The following is a 17,916-nucleotide window of genomic DNA, read 5'->3' as shown; positions in this document are numbered from 1 at the left end:
TAGAGACGTAAAATGTCGTGTACTCCTCCCAACCTCCTTTTGCTCACAGACTGTGGTTTGACAAGTGTCATTTGTTGTATTTCAATTTAGGGCTACAACAAGCCAAAAGCCTACATTGCAGCTCAAGGACCCCTAAAATCGACAGCAGAAGATTTCTGGAGAATGATATGGGAACATAACGTAGAAGTTATTGTGATGATAACTAATCTTGTTGAGAAAGGAAGGGTATGAGTACCTTTGTGTGTTATTTATTTCTCTGATGTTGATAGATCTACCTCTAGTAGACTCCTTTCTCCCCCTTTTAAAAATCTGCTTTAGGCATTTATCAAGCAAAATGCAACAGTTTGTAGTAGCTGCTTGTTCTAGAATTGGCTATAGAAGTCTCAAGATGAGGATTTGTACTACAAAACTAAAGAAAACATGTAAACTCTCTTGTCAACAACTGAAGTCTTGAAAATAACATGGTATAACTACAGAAGATTGTCTTATACTGAAAAAAAGACTTGTTGTATATATTTAGGCATGGCCAGACTGCAGACCTTGTACCACGTTCCGCTAGCAGTCTGCTCTCCGTCATTCTCTTTCTCAGCAATGCCTTAGTCCCTGGAAACGGGAAGGCCATAGTTCAGGTGAATTTTTCTGGATACACTGGCTGTTCCTTGTTAACAGCCCGTGGGACCCGTGGGACTTTTCCTGCCACACGACTAGATAAACGTTTTCCCAGTGAGACAAAGTGGGGTCAAACCCCATCACAGGATGTGCATTTCTCTGGCTATGCAATAGGCATGTACATGGACCCTGGGGTCACAGGGGACATTGCATCACACTAGCCACATACTGGCAGCAATGCCTGAAATGCATGTAAGTGTTCTCATATGACCTATTAAGCATCTATGAGATGATACAGACAAAGCAAATGCAGGTGAGGGCCGCACTGGGGGTACCACATAATTTATAATACCGTGCTGTAAACGTGCTCTTCTAGTACTCCTAGAGAAGGCTGTATGGCTGCCCAACCAAAAGGCTGGACATCACAGCTCCCTACTTTACACTCTGGCCACACACAAGATCACTTGCTGATCGGGTATAAATATACCCTCCCCATGCTATGAACCAACCAAAAGCCACGTATGACTCTACTGACGTGAATGTCTTCCTGTTTTTCCTGTAGATTATCTGTTATTTTCTTTGGAGTGCCTATAGAATGGCAAGTTCCACAACCATAGAGCCCTTTAACTCTGATAACAGGATTTAAACCTCTCTTCTTTTGGAGTATTCCAAATAAAGAGTGTCTTTGCACAGCCATCTCTTTTTAAAGCATAAAATACATAATATTTGTTCTCTTGTGCTGAAGATCATGTCTATTATAAACTGGGTATATTGAGAGTCTCTGTATGTTTTTGTCATTGACTTTGATCTTTAATTTGAACATTTCACCTTGCTAGTTTGACATTTTATTTTCTTTCTCTTTTTCTCTATTTTTCATTTGCTTTCTAACAGAGAAAATGTGACCAGTACTGGCCTGCCGAAGGTAGTGAAGAATATGGGAACTTCTTAGTTACTCAGAAGAGTGTTCATGTACTTGCCTATTACACTGTGAGGAATTTTACTCTTAGAAACACCAAGATCAAAAAGGTTTGTGGCATCCTGGAAACATAGTTGGGCAAAGGGAGTGTTAAATGTTGCTCAGAATACTTTTTAAGGCAGTCGGCAGCTCTTTTCTGTTGTATACATAAAGCTGAACCCTGTAGGTCTCAGCCAGCCGTGATGCCTGTCCACTTCAGTTAATCTGACCAGGTCAACAAACTGAGAAGACACTGGCCTGTAGTCCTGGTGCGATATAGGACCATCAGGGAGAAAGCAGTGGTCACATTGGAGAACTGCTGTGGACTTTGCCTGCCTGGTGAGCAGGAGGGTACATTTTCAGAAAGAGAGCAGCTAGTAGAAAATGGAGTATGAATTAAATTATCCACCTCAGCTGTCCATTTTCCTTTTTAAGGACAGGTGAATCCACACCTTGTTTTACTGTAATCAGAACCAGCATGCTCTCACCTCAGCTGCATGACATTGGCTATTTTGAGGGGGATTCTGAAAGCTTTATTTATTTCAGCCATCTCAATGTTAGGTGCCTAGTCTCTCAGCCTCCCTGTACAATTAGTGCGCAATGCACTTACTGTCAAGTAATTTATTCTGCCTATTTTAGGAGCCAATCTATGAATGAGATGACCTGCTGTCTGAAGGCGTCCCTGCCTCTGAGTTGCCATGGAGGGAGGGAGCGAGCTTAGGAAAGCAGCCTACACAAGGCTACTTCCCATGCAGATCACCAAAGCTGGGTGAGAGGAATCCTGCCCAACAGAGGAGCAGAATGCCAGGAATGGCTGGTGACTCTTAAGAGCAGCTGTAATTTCTTATCCCTCCAGTGCTCTTAATCTTTCTCTATGACTTTCTAAGGGACAGTACCAGGTCATTTTTCCATTCAGTGGGCTAGATGATGGGACAGAAGCACTGGCCCTTTGTCTTCTCTTTGAAAGATGGAATATTCAGAGTAAGGTGGCATGTTGTAACTAAATAGGGGCAACACTAATTTGAGAACTATCAGGTACATAAATAAAATAATGAAGAGCTGCCTTTCAAAGGTGGGCTGCTTACATACAGAACTATTTTTCTCTTGCAGGGTTCCCAGAAAGGGAGGTCTAGTGGACGCATAGTAACTCAGTACCATTATACCCAGTGGCCTGACATGGGTGTTCCGGAATACACGCTGCCCGTGCTCACCTTCGTGCGGAAGGCATCGCACGCCAAGCGCCACGCTGTCGGGCCTGTTGTGGTTCATTGCAGGTGTGGTTTTTACCGCCATAAGGTTCACCCTGCTTCTGTTTTGCAGAAAGAATAATTTTTCAGTGGTGGGTTAAGCAAAATCACTCTGTCACATGTAACAGTTCCTGATTGAGTAAGATTAATTTCTTAGCTGGTATTTCTATCCTTGGTGAGGCCAACTAATCAACTGCCTGTGCCACTTCTATAAATCTCTATAATGGCTGTAAACAAGATGATGCTGCTCTGCACTATGTTCTTTTTTTTGCAAAAATGCTTTTCTCTTTACTTTTTACACATTTCTGTACTACTCTCTTGATTGCTATGAGCTTACCAGATACATTTATAGCAGTCATTGTTTCATTTCTGCAATTATATCATTAGGATGTTTTTGGCTCATGCTTTCTTTGGTGCAGGGATACTCTGTAATCCTAAGAGGACCTCTGTCCGCAAAAGAAGACTCACTTTATTCCTGGCTGAAGTACAACTCTGCTGTTTTTAACATTACTCTGCGCTCTAGCAGCCATTTGCAATGGAGGAGCATTCTGGGGAACAGTTTGAGGTCTGCATGTGCCGCAGTGTGCAGGCAGGTGTTCTGTCAGTGCTCACTAAAACTGGGCAGCTCAGGGAAAATTGGTTAAAAAGGGCTTGTAGGGCCTGGAATGACTTCACAATGCCCGTGAAGGACCAGGTTATTGTAAAATATATAAGCAGGTTCTGGTTTTCCACTGTAGTACCTCACCTTTGATGGAACATTTGGAAAGAGAACCTCCTCATGAATTCTGTCCTTCTGGAGCTGACTCTGAGGAAGCCAACAGGTAAAGTTGCCTCACAAATGCTGCAAATGAAGATATTTTATTTCTGGGATGATCTAATCTGACTGAAATCTTTTTTTAGCTTGGAAAATGAAAATCCTACATTTTGGTTGTTCTGCTGCTATCTGCACCCTGCCTGTTCAAAATAAGAGTTTGCCCAATATACCAAGTCTGAGATCTATGCCAGTGGGCTGAGAGATCAGCAATACATCATAAGTCAATTAAATTGGGGTTTTAAAAAGTGAACAGTGGTAAGTTGTGTGGCTTCAGTCAGACCTCTCCACTGGGTCATAGGTGTAACTCACCTCTGTCTGTAGGCAGTTTTATTTGGTTTTTAGTTCACCTGTTCCCACACACTATGGAATTTCAAAAGAATCATCTCGTGTTAGAAATATAACTTTTATTTATCTTTACAGGCTATATGGAGGACACATATGAGGAACTTCATTAAACTTTTTTAGCTATTTCTGTGTTTTGGTACTTTTCATGTTTTGTCTTTCGTACCAAGAACAGATGGTGTCTGGTAATCTTTGTACTTTTTTGTGTCTAATAGTGTGTTGATAACCTAGACCTTTTAGTTTCATATTACATTTAGACAGTTTATAACAGCAATCTGAGCTCACAGTACCGATGCTTTGTGCCACCTCTGTGGAAGAAATGAGATGACTGGATCAGCATGTATGGACTGAGCTTGTATCTGCCCTTAAGGGACCATGCAGATCCAGCACTGTGTTGCTGTCAAATTACATGTACCATAACATGTAGCATTTCCTCAACTTAGAGAGTGGTTACAACTGACTAATTCCCATATATGACCAGACAGCAAAAAATGACCTCTTGACCTTTTACTCCCTACCTAGATATTTTATGAAAGAAAAAATCGGTCATTTTTATCTAAATGAGTCAGAGTTCATAACAGGAGTGAGTTGATTAACCCTTTTTTTCTACATCTTCCCTTTTTAAGAAGGCTTTCAGCCATTGCTTCCCCTTTTAGCTGTATCTGGAGAGCACTAAGCTTTTTATTTTACAGATGTACCTTCAGCAGCTGTGTCACTTCCTGGGGTTTTCCTCAGTATGCTATCTTTGAAATATCCTATGTCTGTAACGAGTGGTATAATGCAACTTTCCCTTTAAGGTGATGTGTGTTTCAACACAGAATAACTTGAACACATTAACTGTGTCCATATGCTGACATATGCCACCCTTTCTGAGTAAACTTGATGAAGTACCCTAAGGAATATCAGAAGCCTGAAAATTGCAGACCTGCAGTAAAGCCCTTAGTTCTATTTCAATTGATGCATTAAAAATCAATTGAGAAAATTATATCTATTCTTGCACAAAGAAAAAGCTGAGTTGAAAAGATTTTTCTTCATTACCAGCTTTGAAGTTTTAGCAAAGTATATAATATAATGATATTCTACACACCAGTTTGTTGAAAAAGCTATGTATAAGAAACAGTTCTTTTTGTTGTTGTTTTACTTCAGGCTCAAGATTATTTTTTTGTTTTATAGTGCTGGTGTTGGAAGGACAGGCACATACATAGTGTTAGACAGCATGCTGCAGCAAATTCAGCATGAAGGGACGGTCAACATATTTGGATTCTTGAAACACATACGTACCCAAAGGAACTACTTGGTGCAGACTGAGGTAAGGCTAAAATATATATGGTGAGACACTATTAGAGACCATTTCTGTTTGCAGAAGGAGAGATGATCCAGTTTTCTTTTTGGCACCACAAGACAGACTCACAACCAGCCACCAGACTGGACTTTCCATTTTCCTTCCGTTGTTGTTACAGATATACCCTGCTAGGCTCACCTAGAGCAATGCACTAGAAATTACCAATCTGTGGGCTCTTGTCTGTTTATTGGGAAGTACTCTGTATAAATCTGTATAGTCTGTATAAATCATGTTTCCCACAGTAGCACTTTCTTGGCAGGGCATGCATTTTTGTCGTAGATTTTTTTAAGGAAACACCACTGTCAGGTGTTCAGATCTTCACTGAACCTGATCAAACAGTTGCTATCAGGCAATAAAAAGAAGGAAAAAACCTGTTTCAGATGGAAAATTATCTGCAGCTGCTTTAAACTGAAGATTATATATAGAATAGTGAAAGACCAGAAGAAAACAATAAGGACAACAGCAGGGCGTTTGAAAGTCTATTTCAGGTTTCAAGAACAGGTGGTTAGATTCCCCAGGGCCTTTCAGTAGAAAAAAAGGTAATCAACAACTGCATGAGCACTTGTTCCAAAGGATGTGAGAGAGACAATAGAGCACAGCAGTAGGCACTGGGAGTGATGGCTTTATTGCAAGAAAGGCAGGGAGAGTCACATAACAAGCTGACTTGAAAATTTGACTCAAGGCTGTGCTTGCATTCTTAACTCTGTCTGTGAACATGAGAGGTGCTGGGGATTTGGTATCATAACTTCTATATACATTGCATGTGTAGTTCAGTTGGGCTTGTAAATGTGCGTTGTCACTGAGGAGGGACAGCCTCCACTGTAGAGGATCACTTTTGAGAAAACTCCCCTGGAGCACCACACTGTGAAGAAATACTGACCATGTCAGAAGTGGCAGCTTAGCCCATGGTCTCTAGGGGTATCTGAAAATAATTAGAGCTCAGATGTTTTGTTTTGTTTTCCTAGGAGCAATACATCTTCATTCATGATGCATTGGTCGAAGCGATACTCGGTAAAGAAACTGAAGTTCTTGAGACTCACATCCATGCCTATGTGAATGCTCTCTTGATACCTGGACCAACAGGAAAGACCAGACTGGAGAAACAATTCAAGGTGAGCTCTCCAAGATAGTATCATGAAAAGCTTTAGTCTTGCAAGCTTGAATGACTTACAAGTAGGTGTCATCTCAACACGACTTTCATGAGCTTCCTCTATCTAAAATTTAACTTCTGAGCATAAATTCAGAGGAATTTAACAAATGCATGCAGTCAGTTGGAACAAAACAATTAAAAAACTCTTAAAAAAGAAATTTAAAAGAAGAAAGAGCATGAGAAATAGGCTGGTAAGTAGAATTTGGAAAAACTAACTACATGCCTTTGCACAACGATCTCACAGATAAAACATCAGTCTGGAAAGATGTCATTTTGGCAAAAATGTCATGGGCTATATTGGTCAATCAGCATATTCCCCTTTAGTAGTGACTAGAAGAGAGACTTCACCTCAGCAGGCAATAAGTGAACACTTTGGTGCTTGTAGATGTGGAGATCAGTATGTAGATGCGTGGGACTCTTAGTCCCACAAAGACCTGACCCAGCCAGGTGACAGCCCAGAATCTGTGAGAGAAACAGCTCATTGACTCATGGGGAGAATGGAAGTCCAGCTCACTCACTGGTCCGCTTATAGAGAAAACACAGAAAATCCTGCCTTTTAAAATTAATTTGAATTCAGAGAAGTAAATTACATGTAAATGTTTTCCAGATTTTGTGGTAAAACAGACTTTGATTTCCCTAATTTAACAGGAGATTAATTATTGGAACCGTCCTCTCTGAGATGTTAATTCTAAGGGGAACTGCACAGGACAATGTGTATTCTTTCTACAATTAGGTATTGGATGATAAGTAAAAAGCAGATAAGTCTGTAGATAATGTCACTGCATAATAAGGCTATGAATAATATTAGTATATTTATTTTGTGAAGTATTTTGGTCACATAGGCACAGTAACTAGTGTTTCATCAAGATAATGAACAATATAGAAAAACAGAATAGAAACAACATACCAGAGTATTACAGAGTTTGCTGCTATCCTGGCTTGAATGATCCGACAGTGTCGCACCAGTTTTTCCTAGGGAAAAGCAGAGACTCTTCTCTCAGCTGTCATGTGCTTGGAGAAATAAGCGTCCCACCATTCCTGCATAGATGAAAGAATAAAACACATAATATATACAAACAGAGTGTGTAAATATATATAAACACACAGTGTGCAGTGCAAATTTCAGGAGCCATGTAGAGCTCCAATTTCAAGAACTCAAATATCAGAAAGCGACATGTCTAATTCAATCTCATCTTCCTTTGCAAGCTAAAATTATTAGAGTAATAAGAAAAATGTGGAGTCTTGTTTTACTGAAGAACTGTTTTAGATTAAAAAAAATAAGAGTGGTCTAATACATTGTGATGGATCTTCCCTGGTTTGCTATCTGTTTTTCCAAAGCAGGCAGCTTCTTGAAGCTACACATGCCCAGCACAAAACTTCATGGAAAAGTCTTTTGAATTCTTTTGAACATTTTTATTTGGTTGATTTTACTAGAAATCAAGAAAAAAATCTAAAAACTAGGAAAAACCTGCTTTCTAAACTTATTTCATGCCTAATAAGTAGATATACAAGATTGTGGTGTATATATTTGTGTATACACTTGTTTCTTCTCATAGTATTGTCTCTTTGAATTGTATTATTTGGCATAAGTAAGTGAGACACTCCCCACATCAGCCCTATTTTCCTCTCACAGGTTTGGAGAAGCTCCTGACTGGGTTATCTATAGCTGCCCCACATCAGGAGCTATACTGCCTGTATAACAATGCAGATTTTTCTGCACAGACATTTACTGTTTTCCAAAACTATTTAAAGTTACACAAACAACTGTGCAGGCAAAATGGATGTGACACCAGGATGGCAACAAGCAATGAGGGGCTGGACGTGGGAACAACATGAAGTGACATTTCCTTCAAATACATGCTTTTTGATCTAGGGCTCAAGAATCGTTTGAACTGATAGAGAAGAAAAAAGATTCTGATGACCTGCTAAGTGATTTAGCCAGATAACTAGATACCTAAAGTTAAGAGCGACAGCTAACCTGAAATACGGGCACCCTTCTGTGTAATGCAGCCGGTGAAGGATTGGCTTTTGTACAATAACTTGATTTTTTTTTTAACTTGATCGTTTCAGTTACTGAGCCAGTGTAACACACAGCAGTGTGATTATTCAACTGCACTCAAACAGTGCAACAGGGAAAAGAACCGAACTTCATCCATCATTCCTGGTAAGCTTCTTCAAATCGCCCTCTCTAGGTGGCAAAATGTTTATGAACCATATATGCCAAACCTTTAATCTTTCCTCAGTAAGAACGGCAGGGATCTGCATTGGTGTGGAGCAATGTTCTGTAAAGTACTTTTAGTGAAGAAATTATTTAAGTACTACATGTGGGAAAACAAAATAGATGCCTGGATAACACTTTATCCTGATTATTGTAGCTTAGTGTTATCATTACTATGAGATAGGTGAGATAATTGCTATAATATATGAGTCATTGCAACATTCATACTAGTTCATAACTTCTTTTTACAGTGGAAAGATCTAGAGTGAGTATCTCATCATTGTCCGGTGAAGGGACGGACTACATCAATGCTTCCTATATTATGGTAAGTCAGTTAACTGTATTGGTGAAAAACAATCTCCCATTGTATAGCTGCTTGCAGAGCTGCCATGTGTACGAGTTAGGGCAGCACAGTCCTGATTTTGAAAGCTCCTTTCTTCCATCAGTCACTCTACCTGAAAGAGTTACTTCTCCCTGGAAGTATTATTACTGTTACTACTGTCCTTAAGTTTGGTTAGGTGCATTGCAGTTTAACAATCCGTAGAACCAGAAATCCCACCATATTTTTAAAAACTAGTTAAGCTAAATGCCACCTGTGAAAGGATGTTTTGAGATGGACTAAAAGTGTTAACTAACAAGTCAATTTTCAATGGCTGTACTGTGGTTTGCCTTCCTACCTGCTCATCTTACAGAGCTTTAGCAACTGGCATAGCCCAAGGCACCATAGCTCATCAGCTTCCCATTAGGTTTTTGTTCCCTGGGTTTTCTTCGATTCTTTTCCCCTTCATTAGGGGAGGACTAAATGCTTCCTGAGCATTCAGCGAGGAGATGGGAACCTCCCTGCAGTGCTGTTTATGCACGATCCTTCATCATGTCTATTAGTGCAAACCAGCTATCTTTTGTGGCAAGAAGTTCATCTGGGACATCTGTACAAATTAAGAGACTGCTTGGGATTTTTGTAGATCTTTAAAGTGTGCTATTATTTGTTACAGGTTGCCCGCTCCTCTGAAAGTCTGCTTGATGTAGAACAATTAGCATGTGTGTCTGAGTTAATTTCTTTTCATTCTGAGTTGCCTGTTCAAGGCTCCACTGATCTCTTTTGCCTTTTCTTTTTTTTTTATCAAATTTTTTTAAGTTTAAAAAATTATTTCGGTGTAATTGATTTTATTCTTTACATCCGGAAAATACTGCAATGCAAGTTTTATGTTCTTCTAATAACTGCAGGAAGCCAAAGGAGGCACAACTCTCCAATTTATTTTCCAGACTTCTGTCTCTGTCCACTAGAAGCTTCCTTTAAATGTTAATAGTTGAGCATCAATTCCAAGTCTGTTGATTTTGTTTTGCAGGGTTATTATCAAAGTAATGAGTTCATTATTACCCAGCATCCCTTACTACACACTATCAAGGATTTCTGGAGAATGATATGGGACCATAATGCCCAGCTAATAGTCATGCTTCCTGATAGCCAGAATATGGTAAGTTCCACAGCTGATTGTTATGGGTCTATGTATGAATTTTATTAGCGTTACCATTTCGAAATATGCAGTACATGAGACAAAATCTTGGATTTTGCAAAAAGCAATTAAAAATTAATAATACTGTGCTGAATGTAAAATCCTCCAAATCATCTAATGGAAATCTGGGGATTCTTGTCTGGGCATATTGCAGCTGGCATGAAGAATTATTGATTGAATCATTCCTGTATAATTTATAAAAAGAGCCAAACAGCAGGAGTAACCATTATGTAAGGTTAGTTTTGCTCCAGAACTTTTACGTTAGATGTAATACGACTTCTTCAGACATTACTGGGTAGGTGGCGAAACTTGAGTTTCTCTTGCTCATCTCCTAAAGTTACAAACAAACACTTGTTTAGCAGGGATTTGTCTGACTCTAAACAGCACAGGAAGCTCAAGTTTTCATCCTGTAAGTGTAATTTAATAACAAATGAATATGGTTTTTGGTTACTAGATATCTGGGAATATCTGAGAGCTTTTAGATTTAGATTTAGATTTAGATTTAGATTTAGATTTAGATTTAGAGAAATCTCAAGATGTGAGAAGGCATCATGTTTGGTAATAAATTTGGAGGAAAGCCAAGCAAATGCTTTGGAGAGTCTTGTTTGATTGGAAAAACATGTGCAACCAAGACAGTGTTAGGTTTTTTTGTCTCATCAAATATTCTATGAATGTTACACTTCCTATAGACCAGATGTATTTTTAAGTTAGCCCTTGTAATAAGGGAAGTTGTTTTGCCAGGTAGTGTTGGTTTATTACGATCCCTGTAAAAAAAGGCACTCAGACTTTGTAAAGTATCATTTAAAATGCTATTTATTAGAGCTAGTACAGTAAAAGAGAGGGTATTATAGATAATGTTGCTTCCCTTCAGATGCTGGAAACCCCAAGTTATGCAGCATTGAATGAATCTCTGATCAAAGTACATAATGCCATGCAGCTCCTGTCCATGGAAGGGTTACCCCCCATTTTTGTCATTCAAGCTATTATAGGATTTTCTTAAAAGAAAACAACTCAGTTCATCATTTCTGCTGTCAAACAGGAAGTATGGTCTCATTATAACTTCTTGCTGCACTTTTAGATGATTCCAAGGTCACAAAGGTGGCATAATCATGGTGCTGTGTGACAGCTGCCTGCAGCCTCCTGTGTTACACTCCATGAACTAAGCTTATCCCACGGCCATGGGCTGTGGGCAGCACGGCCAGCCTGGAGGCCAGGCTGGACATCTGCAGCCCTGCGCACGTTGGCTGTGATGTGGGCCGCTCTCTCCGCTGGGGTACGGTGCTCTTCTCAGCAAGAGCCCTACAGGGATGTCTGAAAACCATCACATGTGATGTTCGTAATACCAATCAGTTTTTGATCTGTCAGTTTAAATCTAGCTGGCTGCATTGATTACATACGTGACGTATTACTTATTATGTTGGATTAAGGTTTATTTTAAGAGTGCAACATTACTTACTTTTATGGCTGCTTTTTTTTTTCCCAAAGGCTGAAGATGAGTTTGTATACTGGCCAAACAAAGATGAGCCTATAAACTGTGAGAGCTTCAAAGTTACTATGATTGCTGAAGAACACAAGTGTCTGTCTAACGAGGAGAAGCTCATAATCCAAGACTTCATTTTAGAAGCTACACAGGTAACAGTGTCATAAACATGTAACTCAGGACTTGATTTGTTAAAGGTAATGGCTACATTCTTTTTCATTTTCTGTGGTAAATGAGTGATAAAATTCGGTGCCCTTGAAGCACCCAGGGAGGGTGTAACCTCTATAGGTCATGTGGTGACGTGGGGAATAGGATAGTCCTACCTCCACAGTGGTGGGATTCTGTATCTGGAGGCTGGAGCCGGACTGGAACCAGGTGAGGGATAAGAATAAAGACAGTCAGTCTTTTACCAAATTGATTTATGTTTTTTTCACTCTTTTAGGATGACTATGTACTTGAAGTGAGGCATTTTCAGTGTCCAAAATGGCCAAATCCTGATAGTCCTATTAGTAAAACCTTTGAACTGATCAGCATCATCAAAGAGGAAACTTCCAACCGTGATGGACCCATGATTGTACATGACGAGTAAGAACCACAGCTTTCAGTTTGTTTTGAGTTTTTTCTGTGGAACAATCCTTTCATCTCATTTAGAGTGAAAGGCACTGAAACAAGGCACAAAGCCTGCACCTAACAATAGTGCTGCTGCTTCTGTTCTGGCTGCATCAACAAGAGAAACATTTCTATTTTATCACACTTCAATGTTCTTTTCAATTCAATCATTTTGATACTCCAGATGACTCTTGAGTGGGGCACAGGAGAGGAAATAGATCAGGGCTTCATTGTCTATTACCGAAAAAAGTAAGACCATTTAGATGAGGCACCTTACCCTTCTGCAGCTGTTTACTAATGGCCAAAAACACTGAAATGTTGAAATATTGAAGGACCTGAGGCCTTCAGGTTTTGGTTAGAAGAGGATTGTAGAGAAATAACTATACAACTGGCTTTTAAAGACTCTCAGAAGTTGTAGCCAGGTGCTGTGAAGGTTCTGTTAAGGCACTGCTGGCCAGTTCTATTTCAGAAACTGTAAAGACCACATGACAGAAATTCATCTTACCAGTTTACCCTGGATTTTGTATTTTCTCCAGCTGTCTAAACTTGATCCAGTTTCTAGAGCCTTTTTTTGTGTGTTTTCATTTGTTTTTTTTCACTTTACAAAGGCATGGAGGGGTGACAGCAGGCACTTTCTGTGCATTAACAACACTGATGCATCAACTGGAAAATGAGAACTCAGTGGATGTTTACCAGGTAGCGAAGATGATAAATTTGATGAGGCCTGGAGTCTTTACAGATATTGTAAGTAATAAGCAAAATGTGTGCATATTTTTTTCCTACATGTTTTATTATTAATATGCTTAGATCTTATGGCAACATTCCTGAACTACTGGCATCTTAGTTTCTACATGAATTAATCAAAACCGTCTTCCAGAGGTGCTGTAGTGGACTTTAAAACAAAGTATTTCCCATGAAAATCTGTTATGTGGTTATTAAGTGGTCATATTCAAAATGTGCAGAGCTGCCACCATCATCATAAAATCTGCACTGTGTCATGTAAATGAAGGTTTTAATTCAGCAGAAATAAATTTGTTTTAAACCCTGAAGTGTTTACCCCAATCTTCCATTTCAGAATGGACTTTGATCTTCTGTGATCTGTTGAATGGTCTCTTGACACCATTGTCACTGTGCTTACAGGAAGAAAAAACATGAAAAGTATAACAGATAAGCATTACTTATTAAGTCAGTGTTTTAGAAATGCAAATTTATCATAGAAATTAAAAACTATAAATCCTGCCCCTTTTGTCATCCCACTATAAATCTGACGGCTGCAGAGCTACAATAGATGCAATAAGGAAACACTTGAAGAGTGAAACTTTAGGGTTAGCATTATCACATTTTTGACAGCAAAAAGAGGACATGAGACAGGATTGACAGATGTGTCCGCCCCTTGCCCTGCCCAGCTGGCCCAGACTGAGCTGCCTGGCAGACAATGGAGTGAAAACAGGAACTCTTCCCACCTCAGCAGCACCATCAGGACCTTTGCTCCTCTTACCCCAGGAGCCTTCAGCAAACACCAGGGCTCTGTATCTCAGATTGCCAGTTTCCCATCCTCCTACTGCAGACTTTCAGATTCATTGCCCATTCTACCCCACATGTCTTAGTCCAACCTAATAATCCAGACCCCATAGCCCACTCTATTTATTCTGTCTTACTGTTCCCCACTCCTTCCATCACAGAAATTCTTCACCCTCATATATCTATCCTCGAACCTGAAATATTCCTCTGCCCTTCATGGCATCTGCTGTTCCCTTGGCTGTGCCCGCTCTCCCTGCACACAATATCCAGCTGCTTACCCCTTCCCAGCCCGTGCTGCAGCCTAGCTGGCCCCATGAATCTTCCTACAAAGTCTTATCTTTCTTCCTACACTTGGCAGAGTCTTCAAAAACATAAACAGTAACTCTAATTACCAAAAAAAATGAAAATAACATCTGCCTGCCTAGAATTCAGGGGGCAAAAAATGAGAAAATATTCAAGGAGCAAAAAAAAAGCCAACAGACAAATAGTAGCCCTAATCCTGACCCCATTCAAATGGGAGCTTTGCGATTGACTTTAACAAGGATCAGATTTAGCACATAATCTTTCATTTCAAATACAGTTTTCTCCCCTACCTGTACTATGTTCCTTAGTGTTGTGCTTTAAATTGGGAGCCATTAGTCAGAAGATTAATGAAGCTGCTGAGTAACACAGTAAATTGTGGAGCACGGTACATTAACGGACTGACACATCAGCTGTTAATTAATTTCGAGTAACAGTGTTACAAGATAATCTAGTGTTATTATTTCTGACAACACACCGACTCTATCCTCTTTTCTTCTCCAGGAGCAGTACCAGTTTCTGTACAAAGCTATTCTCAGCCTTGTCAGCACAAGGCAAGAAGAAAACCCTTCGGCGTCTATGGACAGTAATGGCTCAGCTTTACCCGATGGAAATGTGGCTGAAAGTTTAGAATCCTTAGTTTAATTAACACATCAAATTAAACACACACGTACCTACATCACACCAGTCACACCTGGAGTTTACCGTTGTTTTCAGTTTTATACTTTGTGGGGGCAGAGATCTGTCCAGTCACTATATGTATAATCAGATCCCGACCTTTGCTCAAAGTCATTTCTGTTACATATGACTTTACTGCAGAATTTTTATCATTAACAATGTGTGCCTTTTCTTGAAAGATTTCTTGTAATACGTTGTTACGTCTGGACTAACTTGATTGACTTTTACAGTGTTTCTAAGAAATGAATTGTGGTATGTTTTTCCAGTATTAGTTTTTGATTTATCTGGCTTTACTTTTAACTTTAAATTATCATATTTATAGATGTTAGGGAATTCTCAACTACAAACAAACATGTCATGGTTTTAGTATTTGATTTATTTGCTGTATTTATAACAATTTACATTTGCTAGAAAGACAACTTTTAATATAGTAGAATGTAAATAAAATACTGTTCTCCATAACATTCAACATTTTAAGTCTTCAGTTAGACATTTAGAATAGTAATCTGATACTTACTGTAAATACTGCTACTTCTGTAGTGACTCCATGGACCAAATTTATATTTATAATTGTAGATTTTTATATTTTACTACAGAGTCAGTTTTCTAGTTCTGTGTAATTGCCTTGTTAAAATTATGTAGTCCGGTATGTTTTTATTTTAACAAAGTCTTCTGATATATAATTGTGCATCTTAAGCAATTAACCTTCGTATAGCTGCATGTGATTTTAACTTTTTGTGGGAAATAGAAATCATTTGTTTTGAAATGAGAAGTTTTTATGAGAATAACACCTGTACTTGGCATTGTTAAATTGTTTTTACCTATGGCATTGCAAAAATAAATATAAATATTCCAGTCTGCGTGTAGCAGTCTGCCACATACAGTGAGCAGTCCTGGCTGTCCCATGGGAGAGCTCTTACTCACCAGAACAGGGACTCGAGGCCGACCTGGAGATGGCTGCTCTGCCTGTGGAACCTGCGAGTTCAGAAAACAGTTTTAGAAAGCCTTACATTTTGTTATTTAATACCTGTTCTTCTTCCACTCGTACCCATAATGTCCACGTTAGCTCCTGGTTTAGTCCGTCCTTGCACGTCTCCCAGTCTGGTCACCCACGTGCTAACGGTGTGTCCTAGGCCTCCAAATTGCCTTAAATTACACCCTCAAAAGACTTCTCCACGCCGGCTTTGCTTCAGATCAGTCCTCAGCTGCTGAGCTCTTTGCTGCCTCCTTTGGCAAAGCAAAAGCCAGATTCTGGGAAGCAATAAACCAAGAAATATCTACAAGAACAAAAGCAAAATGTTTCATCTTGCCACTCGGCCGTTTTCTGTCAGCTTCTGAACTGGCAAGAAAATATACTGATTGTACCCAAGGTTGCAGCGCTGAGGAGGTGGAGGAACCCGGAGCAGAATAGATCTTTGTTTAAAACTAGCACAGGCCATGAGAGTAACTATTTTCTCACTTTGGTACATTCTGTTGCTAAGTAGAAATGCATAGAAATACGGCAGAGATACAGTTCTGGACTAGGATGCCATAGAAACTAGTGGACACTAAGATGAAAGCTAAGGACGGGAGAGGACAGACCTGATGTGGGCTTGGAGATTTTAGTCAACTCCTTCCTAAGGCAAGTGTGTGTGAGGAACCTTGGTGTGTTAGCAGATAGATCTAGACCCCTTCAGAAGTGTGGGGCGGAGGGCAGGTGGAGCTGTAACAAAGCCAAAACTAATTTAGGGGAACCTAAGTAGTGGAAACTTTTAAGAATTCTCACACTGTTGATACATGAAACGAGCATGAAGGTGCTGGGCCAGGAGACAGAATGGCACAGAATGACTCAACAGCTACCAGTAAAGCAAACTTTTTCCTGCTCTTGCCCTCAAATAAATAAATGAATGAATGAATGGCAGGACAGAGAGCAGCAATCAGGCATGAGGCACAAGGGCACTGCCCATGCAGCCCCTTTTACTCCTCTCCATTTCCCCTTGCTTATTCTTTCCCCTATCCACCTTTATCCCTCTGTCTCTCCACCATGGTCTCCGTGCCTCTGTGCAGATAAACAACCTAACTACCTAATTGCCTTTTCTTCACAGCCCCAAGTTTTGTCACATCCATACACAAATGTGAAACCTCTGTGCCACCACTTGCTCGTCTCAGCTATACATGGTATTAACAACATTGTTACCCTGGTACTTCTGGCCTAGCAAGCGTTTCTTTCCAAAAGGTCTCCACCAGAGTTTGTCCTTCCCTCATGTAGCCCCTGTGACCTGCCTGTGAACCGCAGCCGGACCTCAGGACACTATCGGTCACATCTCGGAGCTCTTGCTCCCTTCAGGAGGTTCTCGACATCGGTGCAGGTGGCGCGGCCCGGGGCCAGGGCTGCAGCCGTGTCCTTCAGATCCAGGGCTTGCCAGTGGACTGCACAGCCATAGCCAGCTAATTGAATAACTCAGAAACAGGGAAACCTACTTTTCTGAGCCAAGAAATCTTTATTCAGGTTTAATTTTTTTCCTTTTTTTTTTTTTTTCTTTCCTGTGGTCCTTGTCATCCCTGAGTTTTTGCTAATTCTGAAGTCCGGGAAGAACAGCACCAAGATACAGCTTCTAAGTGCAAGTGAACTTACAATGTACCCTTAGCAAAGTTAAACACCTTTGAAAAATAGGAACTAGACTTTTTTTTCCATATTCTATTTGTGTTATCTTGGCAGTGGTAACAGTTACAAATGTACAGAACCTGCTCGTCCCAAACTATATACATTTTTATAATACTGTTGACTTACACACACTTTCTTCAAGGCTTTTGTGCACAAAGTCGGTGCACACAGAGGTGGGTGATGGTTCCTCTTTGAGGAAGGGATTAGTTTATTTCCCAAGTCGCCTGGGGGTTCCGTACTGCTTCCTCTAAATCACGCAGCATGACTGACACCCTCCTCTTGCACATCATCTAGGTTAACAAGGGCAGCTAATTCCCCCCTGCTCATTTCAAAAATATAGAAACAATTTTTCCTTTCTTAATCTCTAGCGGTGCCTGTACGAGAGAGGTTAATTGTGATCTTATGGCCATTTGTAAACCGTATTCCATAATCTTCTTAGTGTACACTCCTGTACTTCACCGCACTGGCACACAAGAGAAACGATAATGCTCCT

General features: G+C 40.0%; 1 protein-coding gene across 1 annotated transcript in view; it reads left to right on the top strand.

The window, feature by feature from the left end:
- PTPRZ1 (protein tyrosine phosphatase receptor type Z1) overlaps positions 1-14,746 on the top strand; it is a gene marked incomplete at both ends in the record, with an annotated part of 141,493 nt that extends 126,747 nt beyond the window's left edge. Inside the window, 12 exons of the mRNA XM_080363690.1 lie at positions 91-225; positions 1,501-1,635; positions 2,675-2,838; positions 5,141-5,276; positions 6,275-6,421; positions 8,530-8,623; positions 8,929-9,002; positions 10,024-10,152; positions 11,677-11,823; positions 12,114-12,256; positions 12,889-13,024; positions 14,606-14,746. Coding sequence (XP_080219816.1) covers positions 91-225; positions 1,501-1,635; positions 2,675-2,838; positions 5,141-5,276; positions 6,275-6,421; positions 8,530-8,623; positions 8,929-9,002; positions 10,024-10,152; positions 11,677-11,823; positions 12,114-12,256; positions 12,889-13,024; positions 14,606-14,746 — 1,581 coding nt within the window. The remainder of the gene's footprint in view (positions 1-90; positions 226-1,500; positions 1,636-2,674; positions 2,839-5,140; positions 5,277-6,274; positions 6,422-8,529; positions 8,624-8,928; positions 9,003-10,023; positions 10,153-11,676; positions 11,824-12,113; positions 12,257-12,888; positions 13,025-14,605) is intronic.
- Positions 14,747-17,916: the final 3,170 nt, after the last annotated feature.

This window comes from Nesoenas mayeri (assembly GCF_963082525.1).
Source record: "Nesoenas mayeri genome assembly, chromosome: 1".
Lineage (NCBI taxonomy): Eukaryota > Metazoa > Chordata > Aves > Columbiformes > Columbidae > Nesoenas > Nesoenas mayeri.
The sequence above is the reverse complement of the archived record's forward strand: the minus strand, read 5'-3'. Positions and strand labels throughout refer to the sequence as shown.